This window comes from Trachypithecus francoisi, unplaced genomic scaffold (genome assembly GCF_009764315.1).
Source record: "Trachypithecus francoisi isolate TF-2019V2 unplaced genomic scaffold, Tfra_2.0 Contig00558, whole genome shotgun sequence".
NCBI lineage: Eukaryota > Metazoa > Chordata > Mammalia > Primates > Cercopithecidae > Trachypithecus > Trachypithecus francoisi.
Window position 1 is genome coordinate 7,539 of NW_022680726.1, and position 18,552 is coordinate 26,090.

Consider the following 18,552-nt stretch of genomic DNA (forward strand, 5'->3'; position numbering starts at 1 on the left):
GAAGAGCAACAGAAGACGCTAAATATTTGGGTAAAGACAGGAATTTTCAATGATGATTTCATCATGAATGAATTAAGGAAACATTCATGCATGCTCATTCCGTATTTGATGACATTGCAAACATTGTTTTGAAAACTGTACTTTGCACTAAAATTAAAAAAGAGGCTGAGGACAGTGGCTCATGCATGTAATCCCAGTACTTTGGGAGGCTGAGGGGGGCAGATCACCTGAAGGCAGGAGTTCAAGAGCAGCCTGGTCAACATGGCGAAACCCCATCTCTACTAAACATACAACAGTTAGCTGGGTGTGGGGTCACACGCCTGTAATCCCAGCTACTCGGATGGCTGAGGCAGGAGGATCACTGGAGCCCAGGAAGTGGAGGCTGCAGTGAGCTGAGATTGCGCCATTGCACTCCAGCCTTGGTGACGGAGAGAGACCTATCTTAAATAAATAAAAATGTTAAATGACAGCATATATATACATGCACACACACACATATGTGTATATACACACACACATATATATGTATATGCACACATGTCCATATACACACATATATGTCCATACACATACGTGTATACACATAGATGTCAATATACACACATTTGTGTATATACACATATATTATATACACATATGTATATATAATATATGTGTATATATACACATGTATATATACACATACATGCATGTGTATATATACACACATATGCATATATACACACACACATATGCATATATACACATATATGTATATATACACACATATATATGCACACACAAACACACCAAATAGACACATCGATGAGAGAACACTATATTTACAAAAGTACAAGGGAAATTTGAACATAAGACTTCAGATGCTGATTACGGTAGCTGAGGTAGGAGGGGGAAACAGGATGGAGTATGTGCTACAGAAATAGTCACGCTTTATCAATTCTCTGGTTTTCCTGGAGCATGTTGACTTCACGTTGATGTTTTTTACGTGTTCTGTAAAGAAAAATTTCTTTGAATTGGCCCTTGGAAATTTACCAGTGGTGTGCTGGTAAAGGCTTGACCATCAGCTCTCTGAAAAAAAAGCAAAAGGAAAAACAGAAAACAACCCTGACGCGTGGCATTTGCCGATTTCTCTGGTGTAAATACTCACACCACGGCTTTGACGTGAGTTTTACGTTTGGTAAAACCAAATCGCACCTACTTTGAATAGAAGGATTGGGATGGAGATATGGTTCCTGTCAGGCACTAATTAGGGAGCAAGACTTGCCTCATATTGCCTTGGCTCTCATGCAAGAAAAAAAAAAAAGTAAAATTTGTGAATTTGTGTTGCTTCCTCAGCCCCATCCTGGGTAAAATCAGAGGCGTGTACAGGGCAGGGAGAAGCTGTTTATTTCCGTGCCTGCGGTTGGACCTTGTTAAAGATTAGAGCTGTGATGCTAGCCCCTGGCCAACCACATCCTGTGCATTTTCCAGTTTTGCTCAGTTCCTGACTCTGGTATAGCAGAAGCATTTTCACACCGACGACACCCGCTATGTCTTGGTAAACCCGGAAGGGAAGGGAGGACAAGGTTAAAATACTGTTCCGAGGCCCTGGTCTCTCCACAGTGCAGGCTGGAGGTGGGAGCCCGTGGAAAGCCAGGTTCATCCACCGTCGGAACCCAGGCCAGGCTGCCAAGGCTAATATTCAGGACAAAGCCGGGGCAGGGTGGGAATCCTATGGAGATCGTCTTGGGGTCTTCCTTCCAGGGCTCCATCCGGGCCAGAAGATGGCGAGAGACATGGGTGAGTCCCTGCTACCACCTCACCCTCAGGTTGCTTTTTTGGCTGAACAAGAAGGCTTCTCCCAGGCAGGAAGGGTGGGGCACAGAAATGTGAGCCAATGTGGATGATCTGGGGAGGGCTTTGCAGTTGAATCTCCTGAAAACGGCAAAGAAGTGCAGACCTCCAGGCAGTCTAGACTCAGATTCTGTAGACACTTCCCTTTGGCTGAGCCAAGCCAGGGTTGCTCAGAAACTGGGGTCCTTGAGATTGGATCGATTGAAGGAAAGACACAGGATTGCAATGTGCCAAACTCTGTGAGGACCAGGGTTTAGCTTGAGTTCCCCAGTCTGTCCACGAGGTCCACGCCTGAGATCACTACGGCAACCACATGTCAGGAGGAAGACTGGTCAGCAACGCAGTGACCGTGCTGGAATAGTTTTGAAATATTTGAACTATTCTAACGCAAACTCTTCTTTCAATGACATTTCACGTTGTATCTTACGTCACTTTATTTATGCAGATGTCATCTTTCCAGTTGACATTTAATTGGTGTTTAATTTGGTTTAAGTTGCTAATATTGTATATGTATCTGAGTCTAGTGTGAGAATCATTACTCCATGCCTGTACATCCCACACCAAGTAACATTTTTGAGTGAGGACGCTGTGCGGTGCTGAGTCTGTGGCATGCCTTGGACATAAGCATATAGCTTGCCTTCTCCAGCTTGGAGGAAAAGTCTTAGAGGAATGCCAAGGTGGAGGGGCCCTCTGAGAATATGGAGCAACGACAGCTCTGTATCACCCCTCTTATGGAAAAACCCAGAATAACTACCTGTGTTTTCTGTGACCTTAGATTGTGGAGGAACCGACAGATGTGGATTCTGCCAGCCACTCCTTCCCTAGTGGGCACCACACCCTTGCCCCCCATCCTTCCTGGGCACCTGGTATTCAGATGCTAGGGGAATATTAATCAGGGTCCAACTAGGAAAACAGAAACTCTTCTCTGCAGTTAACAGAGAGGGAAGTAAAAGCAGGATGGGACCCCCGCATTGGATCCTGGCACAGGCAAAGAACATCAGTGGAAAGGTGATGAAATCCAAATAAAATCTGTCATTTAATTACGGTAGCAGTGTTAATTTTTTTCTTTCTGGCGGATGTGCTGGGGTCGTGTAAAGCATAAACATTAGAGGGATCTGAATATGAAGGGCATATGGGAACTCTCTGTATCTCTGCAACTCTTCTGCAAATTTAAATTTATTCCCAGGTAAGAAGTGTGTTTAAAAAATGAATTAGTCGGCCGGGCGCGGTGGCTCAAGCCTGTAATCCCAGCACTTTGGGAGGCCGAGACGGGCGGATCACGAGGTCAGGAGATCGAGACCATCCTGGCAAACACGGTGAAACCCCATCTCTACTAAAAAAAAAAAATACAAAAGATTAGCCGGGCGAGGTGGCGGGCGCCTGTAGTCCCAGCTACTCGGGAGGCTGAGGCAGGAGAATGGCGTAAATCCGGGAGGCGGAGCTTGCAGTGAGCTGAGATCCGGCCACTGCACTCCATCCGGGCGACAGAGCGAGACTCTGTCTCAAAAAAAAAAAAAAAAAATTAGTCGGCCGGGCGCGGTGGCTCACGCCTGTAATCCCAGCACTTTGGGAGGCCGAGGCGGGCGGATCACAAGGTCAGGAGATTGAGACCCTCCTGGCTAACACGGTGAAACCCTGTCTCTACTAAAAAATACAAAAAACTAGCCGGGCGAGGTGGCGGGCGCCTGTAGTCCCAGCTACTCGGGAGGCTGAGGCAGGAGAATGGCGTCAACCTGGGAGGCGGAGGTTGCAATGTGCAGAGATCGTGCCACTGCACTCCAGCCTGGGCGACAGAGCGAGACTCTGTTAAAAAAAAAAAAAAAGAAAAGAAAAAAGAAATTTCTTTCCCCAGATACCCTGGCGTGGTATCTCTAGGGCATGGACGCAATGCAGCCATGTTGTTTGCTAAGGCGTAACAAGGGTGGCCATTGCTCTAGTTCCCAGTAAGATCCTCATTTCCAGCTGAGACCTTGTCAGCCTGGACTTCACTGTTCACATCACTATCAGCATCTTGGTCACAACCATGTTATCAGTCTCCAAGACGTTTCAAACATTCCCTTCTCTTCCTGTCTTCCTCTGGGCCCTCCAAATAACATGAAGTCTATTCCGTTAACAAATTTCAAGTGAACAAGACGTTATTATTGATGATTGATAGGTTGTATGTTGTGCAGCAGATCTCTAGGTCCTGTTTGCTAATAACTGCCCATTTCCCCCTCCTCCCAGACCCTGTGACCACCATTCTCTGCTGTGATGTCGTGACTCTGGTGACTTTGCAGACCTCCTGTGACATCATGCAGTATTTTGTCTCTGCATCTGCATTGCTTGGTGTGATATCCTCCGGGTTTGTCTGTGTTGTCGCCCGTGGCAGAATTTTCTTCCTTGTTTAAGGCTGCATAGTATTCCCGTGTGCGTGTGTACCACATTTTCTACATCCATTCATCTGTCAATGGACATTTAGATGATTTTCACGTCTTAGCTACTGTGAATAGTGCTACAGTGATCAGGGGAGTTCAGATGGTTCTTTACATACTGATTTTTTTTTTTTTTTTTTTTTGAGACAGAGTCTTGCTCTTCTTGCCCAGGCTGGAGTGCAATAGTGCAATCTCAGCTCACTGCAACCCCCGTCTTCCGGGTTCAAGCGATTCTCCTGCCTCAGCCTCCCAAGTAGCTGGGATTACAGGCACCCACCACCACACCCAGCTAAATTTTGTGTATTTTTAGTAGAGACAGGGTTTCACTATGTTGGCCAGGCTGGTCTCGAACTCCTGGCCTCAGGTGATCCACCTGCCTTGGCCTCCCAAAGGCTGGGATGACAGCCATAAACCACCATGCCTGGCCTGTTTATTTTAAATATAGACCCAGAAGTGGGATTCTTGGCCATATGATAGCTCTATTTTTAATTTTTTGAGGAACCTCCCCACTGTTCTCTATAGTGATTGCCCAATTTTTAATTCCCACTGAAGTATGCAAGGGATCCAGTTTCTCCACATCCACACCAACACTGTCTCCTGAAAAAAATAGTATGTGTTGTAGGATATTTTTTAACGTGTTAAATAACTTGTTGGGATTTTAGCAAAGATCACAATATGAAATACTTGGGGAAGGATTTCTATGGCTCCCATTTCTAATACGGGGAAACGTCAGCTTCTAGTTTTGTCACGTCTTGCCTAAGAGCTGCAACCGTTGACTTGTGGAGTTGGAATGGTCTCCAAGTCAGTTAGTTGCCCGACCTTTATTCTGCCTTGTCCCACAGATTTAGAAAGAGGCTGACACATCGGGTACCTAGTTTAGGGTCATCTGATCCTAAACCACATTTAGGGTAAGTGACATTTTTCAGAAACCAGCGCCCTCACTCTTGTCTCACTAGTGGAAAGAGGGGAAAGAACAGGACAGAAAGCTCTTCCTCTTGTGTGAGGCAGCTGCTGTGGAAACCCCACAGGCAGGAGGCCCCTGGCCAGCACATCCTGTCAGCTTGCATCTGCTGCAGAGTTCTGTCCTTGCACTGGCCAGACTGCTGGGACCGGGGCCATGTCTCCCCACCCCACCGCCCTCCTGGGCCTAGGTGAGTCCTGGAAGCAGCGGGGAGGCTGGAAAGGGGGTCGGGAGGTCTGGAAAGTTCCCTGCTGAAGCCTGACTCCAGTGCAGAAGATTCTGGGGAGGAAAGTGTCCTCCTCCCCCAAGACTGCCCTGCTGCTCTCCCCGGGGCCTAAGTCTCACCAGAGAAGACCTTGTCCTAAAAACAGGGGCCTGGGTGTGGGGATGAGGTCAGCTTTAAGAAGGGCTGGGGGAGCAGGAGCCTTTTTGGAAGAGGAGACTTTGGGATTTATCTTGAAACCATTTTGCAGCAAGAAGGATTACACTGAGATAGTGGTGTTGAGGAGGGTTGGTTTGGTCATGATGAAATGCTGAATGCCTCCCAGCTCCATCCAGCTCCCTTTTGATAGCAGCCCCGTAAGGAGACTGGGGGGGTGGGCATTTTTCTCACTGGGGCTTCTCTTCCAGTGCTCTGCCTGGCCCAGACGATCCACACGCAGGAGGGTGAGTCACACGTTCATCCCATCTTCCCCGTCCCCTCTGGCACCCCAAGGGCAGTTCTGGGTGGGAGTGATGTTGATGCTTAGAGGGCCTGGAGGGATCCCTTTAAGTCTACCCTAGATTGCAAAGTATTCCAAATGTAAAATGCATAACCCTCAACCAGTTCTCTCTCTCATCCTCCACCTGTCTTATTTTGCCTTTCTTATTTTCAAAAATTTTATTTTTAATTGACAAATAATTGTATATGCTTGAAGGGTACGTTGTGATATGATGACATATGTATACATGGTGGAAAGATTAAATAAAGCTGATTAACATGCCAGTCACATCACATACTTATTTTATTGTGATGAGAATATTTTAAATCTCCTTTTAGTACTTTTGAAATATACAATAAATTATTATGAACTATTGTTCTGCTGTGCAATAGATCTGACAAACTCACTCCTCCTGGCTAGTTGAAACTTTGTATCATTTGATCAGTGTCTCTCCCATGTTATTGGAGGCCCTGCAGCCTCCAGTAACCACCATTCTACTCTCTACTTCCGCGTGATCAACTTTTCTTAGATTCCACAGATAAGTGAGATCACGCAGGAATAACTGTCTTTCTGTGCCTGGCTTATTTCACTTAGCATAATGTCCCCCGTTCATCCATGTTGTTGCAAATGATACAACGTCCTTCCTTTTTTAGGGTTGAATAATATTCCACTGCATAGACACACCACATTTTCCTCATCCATTCATTTGGCAGTGGACACTTGAGTTACTTCCAGGTCTTGGCAGCTATGAGTAGCTCTGCGTTCACCCTGGGAGTGCAGGAAATCCACACACCAATTTCCACAATGAGAATTCAAACCCAACACAACAAGGTTGAGCCCGGCAGTGTTCCCCAGACGAGCCCACACTGTTCTTGGTGGGGAAAAGGACAGTCACAAAGGGCAGACTCTGAACACTCCATCTCTTCTCCATCCTCCTAGATGCATCATGTCACCCAGTCCTGGTGATTTCACTCTCAATTTTTCTCATCTTTCCCTCTCTCTTCATTGACTTTTCCTGCGTCTCCCCCTGGTGACGGCCCCTCTCCCCTCGGTGGCTCCCGGAGGCCGGCCTTAGCCTGTCCATGCCACTGCTGCCCGCTCCCTTCCTGACCCCAGGGACGCTGTGATTTGCGAAAGCACATGACCATTGTACTTTCCACCGTTTTTAAACTGTATTCAAAAATTTTCATTTAATATCTCATTGTAAAATGAATTTTTTTTTCTCAGAGCCCTTCCCCTGTTTATCTTCAGATAGAATCAGACCCGTGTATCTGTCTTTGGTCTAGACATGCCCATTTTCCCAGCCACATCCTGTCCCTGAGGACTTTGCAGAGGAGGTCAGCTCCACCGCCCACCTGTCCCCTAGATTCCTGCGCTTACCCACAGGAAACTTACTGCAGTTCGTAGCTGCAGATTTGGACAATTCTGCGAGCAGTACCTGTCCTCCCTTCTAGACGTCCACCTTCAAAGGGCAGGCATCCTGTGTGTGTTTCTCACATTTGGGGAATTAGCAGCCCATGAAAAGCGTCTTTGAACGGATTGATAAGTAACTGAGATACAGTTAAAAGAAAGAAAAATGAACAAATGGGTGGGTTTGGGGAGATGCAGGTCAAAGGATAGAAAATTTCATCTAGACAGGAAGAATAAGTTCAGGATTGTGTAACATAAGGACTAGAGTTAATCACAATGTATCGTATGCTTGACAATCGCTAAGAGGCAGATTTTAAATGTTCTCACCAAAAAAATTAACTATGCAAAGTAAGGTTATATGAATTAGCTTGATTCAGCGAGTCCACAGTGTATACCTGTACCAACACATCATGTTGTATGCCTTCAATATATGCAGTTTTAATCTGTCAGTAACAAAGAATGAGTGAAGACGGGATGAGCGAATTGAAGCCGTGCCAGCTCTCTGCCCTGCTCAGGGATTTTGCTAATTTTGACACAACCTTCCTGTTTCAGGACATCAATCCTGCCCTTCCTCCTCCACCCCAAGCCCAGTTGAGATAAACAGGGTTTTTCAAGAGCTTTAATAACAAGGAAATGCAAATTCGGCTGAGGAGAAAGGAGAAACTATAGAGGAAAACCCAGAGGTGGTGGCTCCACAGAGACCTGCATTAGCCATGGGGACCTGCCACGGGCTGGGCATCTGCTGTGAGCAGATCAGGGCTGGGTCAGGGCTGGGTCAGGGCTGGGGGCTTCACCCTCACCCCACCGGACCCTCACAGGAGCCTGGCAACCCCCGTCCCACACTCAGTCCCACCCGGGGACCGGCCAGTGCCCTTCCGGCCCCAGCACGAGCCATCTCCAGAGTCCTCGCTTCCCTGTCCCTTGTCCTTCACAAATGACCCTGTCATCCCCGTCCTGTGCCTCTCTCCCGCCCTCTGTCCCTCTGGAAAGTGGCCCTGGGTTCTCAGCAGACATGAGGGGCCCCAGGCTGCTCTGACACTTCCCACATAACCCTGAGCAAGGCCCAAGTTGTGAGCAAGTCTCAGGGTCCTTATTGTCAACTGGGAAAATAACTCCGCAGCGATGAGAATTCCCGCGCATGTAGAAGGTGCAGGAGGCGTGGCGATGTTCTAAGGCTGGGCTGTGGTCGTGGCTGCACAACTCTACAAAATTGCTAAAATCCCTGAAGTGTGATACTAAAATGACGTGTGTGGCATGGTGACTTCCTACGGTGGACACTGAGGTCCTTCTCTGCTTCCCTCCTAGGGCCCCTGCCCAGACCCTCCATCTCGGCTGAGCCAGGCACCGAAATCCCCCTGGGGAGGCCTGTGACTTTTGTGTGCCGGAGCCCAGTTGGGGTTCAAACATTCCGCCTGGAGAGGGAGGGTAGATCCGAGTTCAATGATACTAATGATGTGTCTCAAGCTAGTCCATTTGAGTCTGAGGCCAGATTCCGCATCGACTCAGTAAGTGAAGCCAACGCCGGGCTTTATCGCTGCATCTATTATAAGACGCCCCGATGGTCTGAGCACAGCGACTACCTGGAGCTGGTGGTGAAAGGTGAGGACTTCACCTGGGCCTTGCCCCAGTCTCAGCTCAGCCCTCGAGCACAGGTCCCTGGACCCTGTTCCAGCTGCTGCCCTCTCTCTGTGGCCTCCCTTGCCCTCCTCCTGACCCCCAAGCCCTCCTCTCCCCCTCTCCCTCTGTGCACATCATCTCCCCTCTTTTCTCGCACCTGCTTAGGTCCCTGGAGCCCTGGTCTTCTCTGAACACCACGGATGGCCTGGACACTCAGCCCCAGCATCCGATGGGCTCAGAGCTGGCTCCGCTTGGCTGCGTGGGGAGTGGGTTCCCAGAGATTAGGGGGCGACCCCCCTACAAGGGGATGAGTGTCTTTTCACACAGGATGGATGGTCTCACTTGTTATTCCTTTCTACTGAGCCAGAACCTGCCCCAGGCAATGTGCTCCTCCTGGTGTGGTTCATCTCCCATTGGGCAGAGCACAGGGCCCAGGGATGGCCCCTGGTCAGGGCTGGACAGTGCTTTGGGAAAACCTTTGGTATGTGACCACACGCACCCCTGTGTGTGCTCAGCCCGAGATGTCCTGGAGTCAAAGTCCACCGGAGAGGCTCCAACCCACCTTCATGTCCCCCCAGGACCTCAAAGGTCCCCTGAGGTCAAGCAGAGCTTGGGGTGGGAGGAGCAGAGGGAGTGAGCAGCCCCAGGGAGAATGGGGCAAGCAGCGGGGCTCTCCCCAGCCTCCTGTCCCCTGACCCGTTTTCTCAGGAGTCTCGGGACGTTGTCTGGGATTGCCTGATGGCCATGCGGCCTTTGGATGGGGGCTCAGGGTGGAGGAGGGCAGGTTGGTTGGGACGGGTTCTAAATCCTTCTCCTGCCTCTGTTCACAGAAACCTCTGGAGACACGGACTCCCCCGTCACAGAGCCTGGCTCCTCAGCTGGTCAGTAGCAGGGTCCTCAGCCGGAAGGGATTACAGGGGATCTGTGCTGGGGATGCAGCTCCGGGTCCAGCCCTCGGCCCTGGGCTTGGAGTCAAGGACTAGGGAGGCCACGGGAAGGGACTGACACCCGCCCAGCTCTGGGAGGTGGCTAATGCTCCTAGAGACCATAGCAACAATGGTACTGTAATTGCAATCTCGTTCCATGCCACGAACCGTGGAAAGCACTTAATGCAAACACCACTCTCTAGGGGAGGTACTAGTCTGATTCTCTAACTCCTCCTCCTCTCTAATATGTAAAACATAAAGTTTCTTGCTTAAAGTCACAAGACTATGAAGGGGCAGGGGCAGGGGCAGGGGCCACCCACCTGGGCAGCCCCACCCCAGACTTTCGGGTTCTCCTGAGCCCCACGCTGCCCCCTTGTGGGCGTGGCCTCACCATTCACCCTGCTCTGCACCTGATGGAGGGACTTAGAACTCACCTTCCAACCTGGGACACCCGGAGAGGGACGGTGATGCTCCTATTGGCTCTGTGATCTCCGGGGGAGGCCTGAACAGTGGAGGAAGGTCCCGTAAGAGGAGGAGGGTGCCACAGGGAGGGGACGGAGCCTGTGAACGGTGACCAGGATGAAGCCATGAGGCTTCCCTTCCATCTGGCTCTGCCCTGGACTCTGTGATGGGAGAGAAGCTACCCCAAGTCCCTGGGTCTCAAGTTGTCCATCTCCCCCTGTGATCTGTGACCAGAACCTCCCAGGGGAGGACACGAGGTCATAAGACATCCGCAGACCCTTCTCCACCTGTGTTCTCATCACCAGAGTGGTCGTCCTTGGTCACCCAGTGATGGCCTGTGAGGCTCGGGCTGTGAGCTCAGGCAGGTGGGACCAGGGGCTGAAGCCACACGGGGAGGTGGGAGGAGCGATGCTGTGCTCCATCCGGACCCCCTCAGAGGTTCCTGGGCTGCCGGGGCACAGCAGGACGTGCTCCTGAGTCCAGCCGACCTGGTTCAAGTCCAGTATCTGGTTTTTATTAGCCTTCTGTCTGCGGGAGTATCTTGCCTCTCTTTCTCTCCCTCTCTCCCTCTCCTTCCCTCTCTCCTCTCTCATCTTTCATGCAGAGACATATAAAGCTTATGAGGACAGACCCTTCTGCAGCCAGATTGCTGGGTTCATGGCTCAAATCCCGGTGGTTCTGCCACCTCCCGGCTCTATGCCTGACAGTGACTCACCCAAACCTCCTGTGTCCCAAATTCCTCATGTGAAACACAGGTGATAAAAGAGCTGTCCTGGTAGAACCGTTTAGGGGAGACGTGAGTTCAGGTACCCACGGCGCTGACATCAGTGCTGATTAGAAAGCCCCAAAGGAGGGGTGCTGCTATTAATACTGAGGAAGTATTTTGTCCTCACAGGGACTGTGACAGGCACTGAAGGCTCTGGGCATGATGCACCGTGAATGAGGAGAAATGGCCTTCCACCTTGTGAACGTCAATGGGGAGAAACAATTAGAATGAGGGATAGAAATGCACAGATTGTCATACATACATTTTTTTTTTTTTTTTTTTTTTTTGAGACGGAGTCTCGCTCTGTCGCCCAGGCTAGAGTGCAGTGGCCGGATCTCAGCTCACTGCAAGCTCCACCTCCCGGGTTCACGCCATTCTCCTGCCTCAGCCTCCCGAGTAGCTGGGACTACAGGCGCCCACCACCTCGCCCGGCTAGTTTTTTGTATTTTTTAGTAGAGATGGGGTTTCACCGTGTTAGCCAGGATGGTCTCGATCTCCTGACCTCGTGATCCGCCCGTCTCGGCCTCCCAAAGTGCTGGGATTACAGGCTTGAGCCACCGCGCCCGGCCTGTCATACATACATATACAGATAAAAATATATGATTTGCAATGGAGAATTTCAGATCTATAATTTAAATTATAATAAATATTTTTCCATCATATACTACGTATATAAGGAAGATAATCATATAGTAAGAATATGTTAGCGTATCACTACATATGACTATAATGTATATTATATATTATATGAAAGATATATTTACTATATAGTATAATAAATTTCAACTGTTATAATTAATAAATAAATGTAGGTATTAATGTAAACATATATTATCTATTATGTATAAAATTATATAAAACTATAATAGAAAAAATATTTTATATTTAATTATAGGTTTAGATCTAATATAAATTATACATTATATATTATAGTGAATATATGTAACATATAAGTTATTATAAATCATATACAATTAACACTATATACATTAATATGTCTATGTCAAGATTACATAATTTAAAAATATATTTGTTATATATTATACATTTGCATAATACATGATACATATAGCTATAAATAATATAAAATGTATAATATTGCACATATACAATACATATGCCATTTTAAATGGTGGCAAATGTTATGAAGACCAAGCCCAGGAAGTCATGGTGTAGAATAACGGGTGGTGTCCTGTACCTTGGAACGTGGACGAGGCATAAGAGAAAGCATACTCCAAGAGAGAATGTCTGCCTTTCTTGAAGGATATTGAAGATGCTGCCTAGGCAGCGGGGGAGGAGAGGGACGCTGTTCCTGGAAGAGAGACGCTTGGCTCAGACCCTGGGTTTTGGGGAGCCCTGCAGGACCCCATTTGGTTACCTGTGAATTGGGTAGTGGCGTGCACTGTGCAGAGCAGGGTGAATGTTCGAGGAGATGACAGGCGGGCCTGCAATGCGCTGCGCAGGGAGCGTGGGCGGCGCCGCACACACTCGCCCGCCCCCTAGCTGCAGGGCTTCGGGAACAGGAGCACATCTGAACTTGGATTCTTCCCACAGGAGGGCGGGTTACCTCCCCATCAGGGGGTTGCCGTGAGGGCAGATAAAATCAGACACGGGGATTCTTGCACTCTGGTGGGAATCCAGAAGGAGGTCAGGGAGGGAAAGTCTCACTTCCTCTTCTTGCAGGTGCTTGGTCTCTGCCTAGATCCACAGAGGGCAGAGAGCAGTGATGTCTACCACAGCTTCACGCCCAGGAAACACGTTGTATCTGCACCGACCAGTAGGGATGGCATCAGGCACATGGGGTCACTGAGCCCTCGAGATGCAGACAGTGCTGCAGGCTTCTCACACCATTCAACTTTGAATACATTTAAATATCAATAGCTACATGTGACTCTCATACTGGATAGTAGATGTAGAAAGTTTCCATCATCACAGAAGACTCTGCTTGACGGTGCTGGTCTAGAAGGAGCGGTCAGGGTCCTGGGGAGTGAAGAGAGATCCCCACAGTGGACATGGGAGGACTCAGAGCCTTCTCTGTCCAGCTCAGGACTAACTCCACTTCCTTCTAATTCCTCCCTCCCAGGACCCACGCAGAGGCCGTCGGACAACAGTCACAATGAGCGTGAGTGATGGGGACTATGGAGCGTGAGCCTGGCATGTGCCTCCTGGGGAAGGAGAAAGAGGTTGGGCTTTGGGGTTGGTCAGATTCCCACTCTGCCAATGGCCCCAGCTGTGTCCCTGTGCAGAGGACCCCAGCACTCAGGACCCTGGTGGTGGAAGAAGGGGATAACCATCCCTGTGCTGCAGGACTATTGTTTACCTGAGAGATTTTATCTGTTAGTAAGTTTATGACATGCACGCGACATGTGTGTGGTATACAGTAGGTGCTCAATAAATGCACACTGCTGAAAACCTGTTTCTGTCTTTCTTAGATGCACCTGCTTCCCAAGGCCTGAGTGCTGAGCATCTTTATATTCTCATCGGGGTCTCAGTGGTCTTCCTCTTTTGTCTCCTCCTTCTGGTCCTCTTTCTCCTCCATCGCCAGAATCAGATAAAGCAGGGTAGGTCTCAGGGTCAGGGTGGAGTGACCTGGGGAAGCTGTCAGGAGAGGCTAGGAAGAAGGTCTCCTTAATTCATACCCCGACTGTCCTCAGGGCCCCCCAGAAGCAAGGACGAGAAGCAGAAGCTACAGCAGAGGTGAGGCCCGTGGGAGTGACTCCTGGACCTCCACCCAGTCCTCTGCCCCCAGGCTGCCCCTGAGGTTCACTTTTATTTTTCCTCTCAGGCCCGACCTGGCTGTTGATGTTCTAGAGAGGACAGCAGGTAAAGGGGGAGGAGGAGGGGCAGGCCTGAGATGGGGAGTGGGAACTTCTTGCCAATCCAGATGCAATGTGGGGGGCGGAGGGAAGAATCTTTGGGAACATTCTAGAAGGTTGTATTATAGCTTGGGTGCAGGATGTCAACTGAAGCTGGGGGTTCTCAGGCAGATTTGCTTTATGACATCCTTCCCAGAAAACTGGCCATGTATTTTCTCCCCCAGACAAGGCCACAGTCAATGGACTTCCTGAGAAGGATAGAGAAACGGACAACTTGGTGAGCCTTCCTACTAGCTATTCAAGTTCCCCACATTTAACAGCTTAAAAAAATCTCAGCTCCTTGGGTCAGGAATTCAGGAGTGGCTCAGCTGGGCGGTTCCGGCTCATGGCCTGTGCTGAGGTTGCTGTCGAGAGGTCGCCCAGGGCTGTGTGCATCTGAAGGCTCCCGTGGGCTGAGGATCCACGTCCAAGACGCTCATTCCCATGGCTGTGGGCAGGAAACCTCTGTTCCTCCCACAGGGGCCTCTCCACACCCCGGATTCCCCCAGAGGGAGGGATCCAAGGATGGGTGGTGGGGAGGGGCAGAAGCACAATGTCTTTTGCCTCAGCTTGGAAGTCAGGAGTCTTCCCTTCTGCCTTGTTCATTGTCACGTAGACCAACCCTAATACCCTGTGGGAGTGCTCTTCACACGGATGCAATTTCAGGAGAGGGTCCTCGGGGCCCATGGAGATGGCCGCCACAGCCCTCCAGCCCCACAGCCCCTCACCTCACCCTCCACCAGGCACTCCCTCACCCTGGGTCTCTCTCTCCCAGGCCCCGGCGGCAGGGAGTTCCCAGGAGGTGACGTATGCTCAGCTGGACCACTGGGCCCTCACACGGAGGACAGCCCAGGCTGGGTCCCCACAGTCCACAGAGCCCATGGCTGAGTCCAGCACGTATGCAGCTGTTGCCAGACACTGACCCCAGGCCCACCTGGCCTCTGCACCTGAGGATATAAAGTCACTCTAGGAAAAGCCTGAAGCAGCCATTTGGAAGGCTTCCCCTTGGACTCATCTTCATCTAGAAAGCCAGCCAGGCAGCTGACCTGGAGACAAGAGCTGGAGACTGGAGGTTTCTAACCAGCATCCAGAAGGTTTGTTAGTCAGGTAGTCCCTTCTACAATTCAGCAGCTCCTTGGACAGTTTCTCAGTTGATTCCAGAGACCCAGCTACAGTTCCCTGGCTGTTTCTAGAGACCCAGCTTTATTCACCTGACCCAGCTAAAGTCACCTGCCTGTTCTAGAGGCTCAGCTACAGCTGTCAGGCTATTTCCAGAGACCCCACTACAGCCAACCAGCTGATTTCCTGAGCAGTGATGCCGCCTCCAAGCTTGTCCTAGGTGTCTGCTGTGAACCTCCAATGACCTCAGAGACTTTGCTGTAATTATCTGCCCTGCTGACCCAGACCTTCCTAGAAGTCAAGAGCTAGCCTTGAGACTGCACTGTACATACACAGCTGAGAGCCAAGCCCAGTTCTCTGGCTCATGCTTTACTCTGTGCATCAATAAATAATTTTGAGTATCTCACATCTGGCAACCTCAGGCCTGGTCCCGGATGCATAGGTCTCTCGGACCCAGTCTCTGCCTTCACAGTTGTTCAAAGTTGAGTGTGGGAAACAGGACCTACAAAGGAGGTGTCAGCGTTTTCTTTTTAAAATTTAATTGATCAGGATTGTACATATTCAAGGCGTAAAATGTGATAATTCGTTATACGCATACATTGTGCAATGATAGCCACAATCAAATTCATCAGCGCACCCACTACCACGGATATTATACATTAGATATTCTGAATTTGCTCATCTTAGGACTTCCCGTTGGTGTCAGTGTTTTCTGACAAATCACGTGTATCAGGAATGAATGAGGGAGGTGTGGCTGGGTGAAGGCAGAGAGCTGACCCTACGGGTCCACATCTGCACATACATGCACAGGAATGCATGCTCTCACACACATGCATACACACACAGACATCCACACACACTCACACGCCTCAGGAAATCCAAGGAATCACTGAGCCTGCTGTTGGTTGAGGCATATCTGAGTATCCACCCTACCTGTAGGGTCAGACGGTACTCTCCCAAATGCAGATTGAAACAGAAAATTACCCTATGCAGCACTAGGAGGTGACAGAACCTCATTTGGGTTCATCTGTGTTTGTCTTTAAAAAACAAAAGCAGGCCAGGCGCGGTGGCTCACGCCTGTAATCCCAGCACTCTGGGAGGCTGAGGCGGGCGGATCATGAGGTCAGGAGATCGAGACCATCTTGGCTAACATGGTGAAACCCCATCTCTACTAAAAATACAAAACATTAGCCGGGAGTGGTGGCGGGCACCTGTAGTCCCAGTTACTCGGGAGGCTGAGGCAGGAGAAGAGCGTGAACCCGGGAGGGAGAGCTTGCAGTGAGCCGAGATCCGGCCACTGCACTCCAGCCTGGGCGACAGAGTGAGACTCTGTCTCAAAACAAAACAAAAACCCCAAAACAGTCACAAGCCTGAAGTGGAGACTCCAATGGGCACAGCTCTGCGTGAGACTCTGTGGGGAAAAGAGAGATCAGCCTGTTACTGTGTCTATATAGAAAGAAGTAGACATAAGAGACTCCATTTGGTTCTGTATTTGAGATGCTGTTAATCTGTGACCCTACCCCCAACCTTGTCCTTGCAAGAGACATGTGCTGTGGTGACTCAGGTTTAAAGGATTTTGGGCTGTGCAGGGTGTGCTTTGTTAAACAAGTGCCTGAAGGCACCTTGCTGGTTAAAAGTCATCACCATTCTCTTAATCTCAAGTACCCAGGGACACATACACTGCCAAAGGTCGCAGGGACCTCTGCCTAGGAAAGCTAGGGATTGTCCAAGGTTTCTCCCCATTTGATAGTCTGAAATATGGCCTCGTGGGAAGGGAAAGACCTGATCGTCCCCCAGCCTGACACCCGTGAAGGGTCTGTGCTGAGGAGGACTAGTGCAAGAGGAAAGAAGGCCTCTTGGCGGTTGTTGGCAGTTGAGATAGAGAAAAGCATCTGTCTCCTGCCCGTCCCTGGGCAATGGAACATCTCCCTGTAAAACCCGATTGTCTGTTCTGTTTACTGAGAAAGGAGAAAATTGCCTTAGGGCGAAAGGTGGGACTTGCTAGCGCAATGCTGCTCTTAATGCACTAAAAAGGTTTATGGAGATGTTTACCTGTGCATATCAAGGTACAGCACTTTTCCTTAAACTTAAGTCCCAGAGATCTTTATTCATATGTCTTACTGCTGACCTTCTCCCTACGATGATCCTATTATCCTGCCACTTCCCTTTTTTCTAAGATGGCAAAGATAATTCTCAATAAATACTCAGGGAACTCAGAGACCGGTGCTGGCGCGGGTCCTCCGTATGCTGAGCGCCGGTCCCCTGGGGCCACTTTCTGTTTCTCTATTCTTTGTCTCTGTGTCTCATTTGTTTTCTCAAGTCTCTGGTTCCACCTACCTAGAAACGCCCACAGGTGTGGAGGGGCAGGTCACCCCTTCAGACCCCACCTGAGAAGAACTGCACCTGTAAACCAATCATCAAAACACTTAAGACAGTTTGGCTCTGTGTTCCCACCCACCTCTCATCTTGAATTGTAAGCCCTACAATCCCCACGTGTCAAGGGAGAGACCAGGTGGAGGTCATTGAATCATCGGGGCAGTTTTCCCCATGCTGTTCTTTTGATAGTGAGTGAGTTTTCATGACAGCTGATGGTTTTATAAGTGTTTGGTAATTCCTCCTGTATTCGTTCTCCTTCCTGCCTGCTTGTGAGGAATCTCCTTCCGCCATGATTGTAAGTTTCCTGAGGCCTCCCCAGCCATGCTGAACTGTGAGTCAATTAAACCTCTTTCCTTTATAAATTACCCAGTCCGGGGAGGTTCTTTGTAGCAGTGTGAAAACAGAGTAATGCAACATTGTACTCCGTACATATATGCCATTATTATCTGTCAGTGAAAAAAAGAATACGAAAAAAATCCCGGAAAAGCAAACCAAACAAATGAAAAATCCTAGAAAAGAAGCCTGCATGCCCACTACAAAGAGAATATTTTTAAAATATTATTTTATATATAGAGAGAGAGAGAAAGATTTTTAAGAATTCAGCAAAAACTCAGCCAGCTCTTTCTATGGGGCAGTTGCTAATTTAGTTGTAGGCAAACATGGATACATTAAATTTTCCTACAAATCCTTCACAGCGCACTCTATTATTTTCCTCAAAAAAAAAAAAAAAAAACTATGGACCGAGACATGCAGTAACCTGTCCAAGGTCGGCCAAGTCTTAGAGGCAGGGGCTTCAGATCCGGGTGAGGCTCCTGATTCCATGATATGAATCCCGGGACGGGCTGCAGCTCAATCTGCTGGGAGGTTTCTGTCCTGGTTCAAAGAGGGTGGGTGCCTGGCTGGCCTACCCGATTTTAATTTGTACTAAGCTTTAATTTTCTATTTGTGCTCAGGTTTAATTTCCTCCTGTGATCTGCTTTCTATTGCTATACTCTATATCTTTGCTTTCTTGCGTGAACATCATGACTGATTTTCCCTGTTCTTCACGTGGGACACATTCTCCCTGCTCTGTCTCTGTCCTTGTCTCTCTCTCCTTCTGTCTTTCTGTCTCACAA

The 18,552-nt window shown here is 49.1% G+C and overlaps 1 protein-coding gene across 12 annotated transcripts; it reads left to right on the forward strand.

The window, feature by feature from the left end:
- Positions 1-1,549: 1,549 nt before the first annotated feature.
- Positions 1,550-15,467, forward strand: LOC117085470 (leukocyte-associated immunoglobulin-like receptor 1). Of its 12 annotated transcripts, none has more exons than XM_033214412.1 (12): positions 1,550-1,779; positions 4,057-4,174; positions 5,201-5,395; positions 5,836-5,871; positions 8,622-8,915; positions 9,764-9,814; positions 13,171-13,209; positions 13,520-13,648; positions 13,742-13,784; positions 13,873-13,910; positions 14,128-14,180; positions 14,718-15,467. In XM_033214412.1, exons 3-12 carry the CDS (start codon positions 5,362-5,364, stop codon positions 14,862-14,864), a joined length of 864 nt encoding a protein of 287 aa, XP_033070303.1. In that variant the 5' UTR covers positions 1,550-1,779; positions 4,057-4,174; positions 5,201-5,361; the 3' UTR covers positions 14,865-15,467. The 12 variants fall into 12 exon arrangements, 9 of the variants coding, with proteins under 9 accessions (XP_033070303.1, XP_033070321.1, XP_033070312.1 ...); XM_033214430.1 differs by having other exon boundaries at positions 5,273-5,395; XM_033214421.1 differs by having other exon boundaries at positions 4,057-4,158.
- Positions 15,468-18,552: the final 3,085 nt, after the last annotated feature.